The 9,264-nt window shown below is 36.2% G+C and overlaps 1 protein-coding gene across 1 annotated transcript in view; it reads left to right on the top strand.

Annotated features, from left to right (window-relative positions):
- Positions 1-3,026, top strand: part of si:zfos-741a10.3 — a 4,343-nt gene extending 1,317 nt beyond the window's left edge. The window contains exons 3-4 of the mRNA XM_035668689.1: positions 952-1,071; positions 1,202-3,026. Of these exons, the coding sequence (XP_035524582.1) occupies positions 952-1,071; positions 1,202-1,221 (140 nt within the window). The 3' untranslated portion in view covers positions 1,222-3,026. The remainder of the gene's footprint in view (positions 1-951; positions 1,072-1,201) is intronic.
- Positions 3,027-9,264: the final 6,238 nt, after the last annotated feature.

Below are 9,264 nucleotides of genomic sequence, written 5' to 3' on the forward strand. Positions count from 1 at the left end.
TCTCTGGAAAACCAAAAGTCGTTTTCTCTTGATAAATTATCTTGTAGAAGTAGAACTGTCTTTTATTTTCCGAGATAACAAAATAATAAACTCTGATCTCTGATCTTAAAACAGCATTGGAAAAAAAATGATTTGCAAGCACAGCTGTTCTGGGCTTCCACAGAAAATCTACTTAAATACAATAAAAATATAACTGGGTCTTGCATTGCACGGCAGCACATTGCACCTGAGAATAGGCTTTTTTTAAATGTAGACAGAAAATCTCCATTTAGTTTCTGACTATTTATACATTTACGAAATATAGGCCTACTCTGTGGGTGACCTTTGAAAGAAAGTTCCTTCTTTGCTCAGCTCTCATCAGTGCACATCAGGAAGGGTGTTATTCTCATTTTGTCAGAGTAAGGTGTATGAACCTGCTATAGTTTTTACACAACAAATTTCAGACACATCTGCCAATAAAGTTAAATCAAATAAAATGTTTAGCTCGTCAGTCACCTCAGAAACATGTCTTTAAGTGTATAAACCAAAAATAAGCACAGAATGTTTTCCTCTGGACATTCATCTAGCTCCTGCACTATAGAGCTGTAGATGTCAGATTATCACTGATACTTGTATTTGGATCTGTTTATAGAGCCCTTAGTTATTGCATAGTGGTAGTTGGAAAAAAAACGCAGGGCGTGCACCTTCTGATCTTATGTTTTGTAATAATGAAACTACCGTAACAAACCGGGGCACACCCACAGTTAAAGTGGATCTCCCATGTTATGCAGTTTGCTACAATACAGAGGAAGAATACCTTCTTTCTGATTCAAATCACGTTCATATTCTGCATAAATTAGCTGAGGGAAAATTTCCAAAATGTAATATATGAATGACAAAAAAAAAAAGCATGTTTAAATGCAATACATGCTGTAAGTCTGTATAATTACCATTGTGTTTTTTTCTCCCCAGAATCTGATTTCCCCCTCTTTATGTACATATGTATTGGAGTGGGTGCTCTAATAATAGTGGTGATAGTGGTATCGGTATGTTGCTTTGTCTGCAAGAAAGTGAGACGTGATAAGAAGCCACGTAAGATTTCTCCAGTCTGTTTGTATTTCAGCATTCCACTCATTACAATAATATATTGATGGAAACATCAAAGTATTTTTGTTCTGCTTAAACTGCACACTCATTGTACTTTATTCTATCTTTTGTGCAGCCACAGTTATATTTATATAACTGAGAATAAACACCTTCAGTACGAGGACTTTGACGAACTGGACCAAACTGAGGACTGGCAATGGCAAACAGCACTTTTGCATCACTTGTGAGCTGTAAAAATCTTTGGAGCTTTCTTTTTGTGACTTGAATTAGTGTTGAAAAAGACTAATGGCATTATAATTGTAGTGCAGCAGTGGCAGCAGCAGCATATTGTGACACCATATTAGTACATTTGTAAATCACTGTAGTTTGATCTGCTCTTTGTTAAACAACAGCAAAAGATTGTTGATAATAATTCACACACCAGATGTCTTTTAAGGTCTTAAGCATACTTTGATCCATTTCAAATACAGGGATATTGTTATATTCTATATTTTTGCATTATTATTAACACAGTCATTTTATTGATATAAACAAATCTCTAATAGCACCAGGTAACATCACTAACAATTAAATGTTATATATTAAAAAATATACTGCACAGATAAACACAGAACAAAGGCAGACACATTGAACCCTAAACTAAAAAACAAACAAACAATACAAATATACTAATAATAGCACAGAAAACATACTAATAACAAAAGAAGTGTTACGCTAAAGCCGGCCAGTTACTGCTGCTCGGGTTGGCTGTGTGTGTGCCTATGTGAGCACATGAGTCTGTGCGTGCATCTACAAGATAAAGGGGAAGAGGTGAGAAAAAAAGGGAACCAAGAAGGAAGATTAAGGAGTGACGTTTTTAATTTACAAATCAATTAAGGAGGTGAATGAGAGGGATTTAAGACTAGAGAGAGAAAACAACAAAACTGACAAAAAAACAACAACAAAGAAATCAAAATAATAATAATAATAATACAAATAATTAACTATATAAGCAGACAAATAGGTTAGGAAAACAGTGTTTGTGATATGTTGCGTAGGTGGATCTACGCAACATATCACAAGTACGCTAGGGGAGAAAGGGGACGTGGCCCACCCAAAGTAGACATAAAAACACCAAAAGAAAAAACAAAACACATGTGTAGCACATGTAATAGTAATAATAATAGTAATCAGTATACAAACCAACATTATCGTACAGTAAAAATGATCAGTGTAATAAAACATCACTGATCATGATTTAGATGTTGTCTGGTGTGCTTTTGCTGAAATTCATATCAGTCAAAAACTTAAAAAGAAAAAAAAAAAGATTACCAGGAAATAGATGGCTGAAGTAGTTTATTTCTAACTGTCCAGCTGCTTATTAGTTGATGCTGAAGCTCATTAGTCATGTTGTGTTATGATGACATCTGCTGGCTGTGTTTGGGTTTCACTCATATTATGTCATAGTTATAGTATAAGAGATGTTTGTTTTTCATAATATACTTTGTAGTTACAGAGACGTCACAGTTGTTTGCAATATTTGTTTAATACTTTTTCTATGTATAATGTTGGAAGTTATAATCACTGTAAATATTCACTGAAAAATCCAATAACCTATGTCTAATTTTCATTTACTGTAAGTACAAAGGTGTCACACTGTGTACACATTATGCAAATGTTTTAATCCAAATGTTCATCTGTGTCTAATCCCAAACGATGATTCAATTGCCTGAATGTAGCAGGAATAATAAAATAAAACAGAGTTTTGTGGCAGAAGCTGGGTGTATGGTTGATATTATATGGCAGTTTTATTTATGCTTGTTTTACTTCCTTTATAGTTGAGTGCAATGAGGGTTTTTCCTGAACATCTAATTTTCAGCACACACAATTTGAGAAACTATTTACAAACTTCTGTTAAAAGGTTCAGTCTCCAACATCATTTTAAGGACACATTCTCTTAAGCTTACGTAATACTTGTTGCACAAACCAGTGAAAAAGAAGCTCTTGAATGGCTCAACATGTTTCCAACATAAATGAGGAAATAAGGAGACAGGTAGGCTGCAATGTCCTGCTTACTATATGATGCTGTCAATAACACAAGAAGCATCACTGTGATGTTTGAATGAAATGAAACAGTGTGGTGATGGCCTGAGACTAAAATGACTTCATACAAGTTTCAATATTAGTAAATACAAGCATCCTGGGTATGGAAATATCAATACAATATTATATGAATATATTAATTAATTCTTGTAGGTATGTTTTCCCAATTCCCATTTGATCAAATTCTAGTATTGATGGTTTAAAAAACATTTGTACACAGTCATCATGTACAATTATAGATGAGATATAAACCAGGAACATTACAGACAAATAAAGCTTGAGTAATCAGACCACTGCAGCCTATTGCATGATATGAATGTGCATATTTTAGCACCTTGGGTGAGTATTTGTCTTAAAAATAAGGAACTAAAATAATCAGCTGAGTTATCCACCAATCAGCCATAACGCAGCCCCATCCGCAACAAATGTGTGATGCACTGTGCTTTCTGACACCTTTTTGTCAGAATCAGCATTAACTTTTTGTCTCTAGCCATCACAATTTGGCCCTTCTGAAGTCGCTCAAATCCTCACCTGCCCTTTTTCCTGCTTCTAACACTCAACCTTTTGCAGGACAAAATGTTCACTTGCTGCGTAATATATGTCCCACCCACTGACAGGTGCAATGATAACCAGATAATCAGTGTTATTCACTTCACCTATCAGTGCTCATAATGTTATGGTTGATCGATGTATAATTCTGACAAAAGACAAAATAATAATCCTCTGACTGCAGATTGATTTTATCAAAGGAATAAAAAATAGTGACATTTTGCCTACATCTCTTCTGGATCTTTCTTTTAATACTGGTTGTAAACAAAGCATAAAATTGAAAAGAAGTACAAATTCATGAATGAACGTATAATAAAGTCTTAATGCAGAGCCTTAGGCAATAACATAAAAACAAAACATAAATGAGGAACTGACGTGAGCAGTTGGCTGCCATACTCTGTTTCCTGTTCTGTGAAACAGAAAAAGAAATGTTGTTTTACTGTAATCAAGTACTGAGTCTAAATATATGTATGTATATGTTTTGTCGATGATACTAAAACACCTTTATGTTGGCAGAATTCATTCAGTCCATTTGGCAAATAAATGTGGATTTAATTATATTATGTTGACGCAGTGTTGCAGTTCTGAAGGAACTTGAATTTATAGCATCTTGAACAGAACACATAGGCCTTTACAAGACTTTTGGTTTACACAGATCTTTAGCCAGTGTAACCCTCACAGTGAAAATGATTTTAAACAAAAAATACTGAAACATTTTATGTTAATCAGATATTTTCTGAGTCATTATCAATTTGCATTCATCTTTGCTCTGCCTATCAAAAATAGAGGAAAAGGTTAACTTGTTTCACTTTTTTAATTATTTACAAGTAAAAAGTGGTGGGTGTTTATTTGTCTGATAACAGAAAGAAATATAGTGTGCAAACTGAAGAATCAACTGGATAAGCAGATAACTAGTGGTTCTCTGGGGCTTTTTAGGGTGGATAACTTTGCCACATTAACTGATCTTCCTCTTTTTCCTCTCAACTGTTGTCACAACGCATAGTCAGGGGAAGCTTTCTGACGCTGATCACTAAAGAAGAAGACGTTCAGGCTGCTCAGAGTCAGATGTGCAATGTTAGATATTGAATGAAGTAGAAAAGGTTTTGTCGGGAAACTGCTGACTGGATCAAAACACTGAGGAGATATGGAAGCTGTGATTGGACTGTTTGCTGATGGTACTCGGAGTCTCTCATGGTGAGATGTTAACATGTTTATGAAGCTGTGGCATCAAAGTAAATTTAAAAGTACAATCTGATGTCATCACATTGGGGCCAATTAAAAGTTCATGTTCAATGACTGCACAAAATAAACATCTATAATACTGAAAAAACCTTAAACCTTTTCTAGTGTTTTCTTAAGCTGATGGGGCCTTGTATATAAATACTATAAACATATGGCCTGCATATCCACATATTCAAATAAAGAAACATTCCTTGGCTAAGGTTGTGCAAGAGTTGTTAAATTAAATGTTTTGGCTGTCACGCATTTCCTTTTTTGGCTCTAGTGGCACAAGAAAATTCTCCTGTCTTAAATCTAAAGCTTCTAACATTTAGGAAGGAATAATATTTTGTAGGTTATGTTTCGCTAAGTGTATAATCCCTTCTCTTGTGTTTTGCCGTTACCTTAAGTTTAGTAATAAGGCCCTCTTTTTTTATCTATAAGAAGGAGCCAGAATTTCCCTACAGTAGCTATTTCATCTAAGGCCTCCAACCAAAACTTCACAACTCCGGTCCTTCCTTACCATATATTGCCCGAAGCTTACCGTCCAATTACGCCATCCGCCAACAAACCACCTTTCTTATTCGTTCATCCCTCCACCCTTGCTGTCGATAGCTTCCAGTCTCCACCTTCAACCCTTTATCCTCCAACTCTTCCAATCCGTCATCCACCATCCTCCGTTCGATACCACCAAATCCTCAACCTTGCAAGAATCCATTCCATCCTCCTAACAGTATGATGCAACATCGGTTTTCAGCGAAACTACAGTTATTTAATTATGCTCCACTATTGAAGCATTACCGTCACATCGGTTTTCATATTTTTTTTTTTTTTTTTTTTTTTTTTTTTTTTTTTTTTTTTTTTTTATTCCATTAAGATGCAATAAACCCTTTCTAAATTCCTCCACGTTTCATAGGCGTGGTCCCTTTGTTAGTGAATATACTACATATTATATTTATATGTAATTTTATTGGATTATTAGTTGATAGCCTTTGGAATGTTGGCTAGTTTTAGCTAATTTAGCAGTTTTACAGATTGTTAGTTTTGTCTGTCAGTGCAAAATCCCTATTTTGTTTTTATGTTAAGAAAAATATTCTGAAATAAAAGGTAATGAACGTAAAAAAGTACAACACAGTACGTAAAAAAGTAGCGAGAGTGAGAAAATAGAATTTCTCTAAGTAAAATATACAGTACATCCACTGTAACTTAGTAAAATGTTACTTTAGATTAATAATCTATAATAGCTCGAAGGACCTCCTCTTATTGGTGTTATTTTTTATGAAATTATTCCGCTGTCAGCAGGCCCTGTGTAACTCTCAAGCTAACAACAAGAATAACTTGCTGTTTGGCAAACTGTGGTCTGAGAGAGAACAGTTAACGTAAACCGCACTGTCTTCTGGTTGGACTATGTCTCATTTGTAATTGATTTTATAGGACACTGAAGGAACAAAAAATCTTTGACTTTTTTTCCCCTAACTTGTGTTTCAAAGGTGTGGAAAACCTACCGTGATGGCAGAACAGGATGGAGCCCTCAGTGTTATGGGAGCTTTGGGGAGGAACTGTGGTCTCCAGCTGATGGACAGTGCCATCAGAAAATATTCCAGATAGCGATGGTTTAAGTAACAAACAACATCAATACCTCCCCAGGAGGGCGTAAGAAGCAGGGCCCAGTGATTTATTATCCCTGATAGCCAGACAGATTTATTTATACATATTGGGACTCCCCCAGTGATCGACATTTAGATCAAGCAACCCTGAAGCAGGACTGAATGGTGGTGAACTACACTCTTATGATCTTTGATTGCAAATGGAGCGCATATCAGAACGCTGCGAACTCTAACCAGGTTGATCCATATCAAGGAAAAAAATATTTTGTCTACATTTGGGGGAAATTGTAGTAATATTCATAGAAATAGCATTCCTGTATTCTATTGCTTAAACCTAACAATGATTTCATATTTTACATAATGCTTATTCCTGTATTTTCACCTAATAAAATGTCAAAGTATTCTGTTAACTAGGCTAAATTAATTGAGTGTGTTTCCTTCCCAAGCTCCGCTGGTCCTCTGTCCTTGCTGGTCTTCTGAGTGTCTGTCCCAGGGAGAGATGAGGGGTGTCCTGTTCCTTGAGGGAGGAGACAGTCCTCCAAGTAAAACAAGCTGACTCTGGAAATGGACACCACACTGACAGACAACCCTCCAGCTCCCTCTTCTGGAAATTTGAAGACTAACAAATCAAACTGCTGAAAACCAAAAAGACCGTCTCCAAGGACAAACTGGTCTGCTCAGTCCCAGGAATCACCATCAGAAGTTGTCACCCCCCCCCCCCCCGAATCAGTCAGGAATCACATCAGAAGTGTCTCAAAAGAAGCGAGGAAATGTGAGTGAGAACACGAGTAGAAAACAGTTTGATAATTATGACACTGATTATGATCACTCTGTGCATCAGTGATTGATCTGTTTCCTTCCCATAGGCTCTTTCATGCCAACAATGATCACAGACACTACTGTGGGTAAGGAGACTGTCATCCCAGTGTCAATTAAACCCCCCACTAATATCTCATCCTCCAATCAAACTGTGACTTCTTCCAGCACGGATGACTCATGGTACTTAAATTAAGTCCTGTCACAGCAATAACATGGATGACATGTAATGTTTGTGTCTCTTTATCTGAACAGATCGCTCCCTGCTCATATTTGGTTCGCGAGCAGCTGTGGTGATTCTTATATTGAGCGGGATTGCTGTTTATTTTGTCTGGAAGAAGAAGAAATACGAGAAAGCTGAAGGCTCTGCCGTCCGTCAAAAGAGGGAACATCAAGAGAACTCTGTTATAATGGTTGAAATGAGAAGTTCTTCATCTGAACATTAACTTTCTGGAACCGACACCTTACTTCCTCCTCTCACCTGCTGTGATTGGTCATGTGTCTTTATGGACGTGAAAATAGAGTTTAGAGCAGAAACTCTTCTGTTTTTATTCTTCTCAGATTCACTTCTTAGCAGCTCACTATGAATATCATAAAAAGGTCTGTGAGTGTTTTCTGCATTTGTATCAGCGTGGAAGCTAAGATAGAACAAAGGTTATGTATTGTGTTAGTGGAGCTGTCTGACTCTTTTTTTAATATTATATTTGTGATGTGTTTTTTAGAAGAGAAAAGTTGAAGTTCTGCAGATAAATTGTTTTCACTATTGTTTGTCTGAGTAGCTACGTATATTTAAAAAAAATATATTGCATCTAAAGTTGTCTTTAACATTGTGTGTTGAATGCTAAACCTTGATTTTATGACATACAAATTGTTGTCATATTCACATATATGATTGAAGAGTTTAACTAAGTAAATATTATGTAAATAATAATTTAGAGTTTTTGTCATATCATTACAAATAGGCCTTTAAATCTGTTTTGCTTTAGTGTAGAAATGTAAAACATTTCATAGTAAGAGCTTTGAGTTAGTGGCGTTCCAGTGTTGTTATGTATTAAACAAACTGTCAATCAATCAATCATGTGTCATCTGTCTGTTTAGATAAGCTACCTTTCTGTTGACGTTTTGATCATAAACTGCTCCTTTAATGGCTGCTGAGAATTCAATACAACTTCTGCACTCATTGTAATACGGATATTAGTAGGAGTGAGGTTGTTTATGGGTAATTCTGTATTTAGTAAATCTGCCTGTTGACAAAATGTAAAGATCTATAATAAGCAGTCATACAGCTGTAACTGACCTTAAGAGGCTTTACTCAAACACTCTTCCTCAGTATATATTGAGTGTTTCATTTCTTCAAGCGCAAAGTCGGAAGTCTTTTAATATTTGACAGCGTTTGTCTTTAATTAAGAGTTGCCAGTAGAGGGCGACACAATGTAACAAGTCGACAGAGAGGGAGAAAGAGAGGAGGAAGACGAGGAATTGTAGAGATGAGCTTCAAACGAGTAACATTTAGAGACATTTTGAGCTTTACTGCGGGCCAACTGCACAGTCTGAATATTACACCATTTATTACCATTGAAGGCATATTGATGACCAAACAGAAACCACTAATTATCTGACTGCAGGTTGTTTTTCTCTAAAGAACAAAGAGTATACCAATCTCAGATATTACGAGGACCCATAGTAGCCAAAAAGCATCAAATACACCTCCGCGTACACGCGCATCACGCACTGTGCGTAGGACACCACCAAACCCTGATCATCATTATTCATAACAATCATCATGTTATGGCCACTGCGCCTCAGTGGTTATTCACAGCGTCCTAGCGACAGAAAAGAAAACACACACTAACACGTCTCGCACACACACACACTAACACACACACGCACACACACACACACAGAG

This window comes from Morone saxatilis, unplaced genomic scaffold (genome assembly GCF_004916995.1).
Source record: "Morone saxatilis isolate NCDOM2014 unplaced genomic scaffold, NCSU_SB_2.0 Contig22, whole genome shotgun sequence".
NCBI classification, from domain to species: Eukaryota; Metazoa; Chordata; class Actinopteri; family Moronidae; genus Morone; species Morone saxatilis.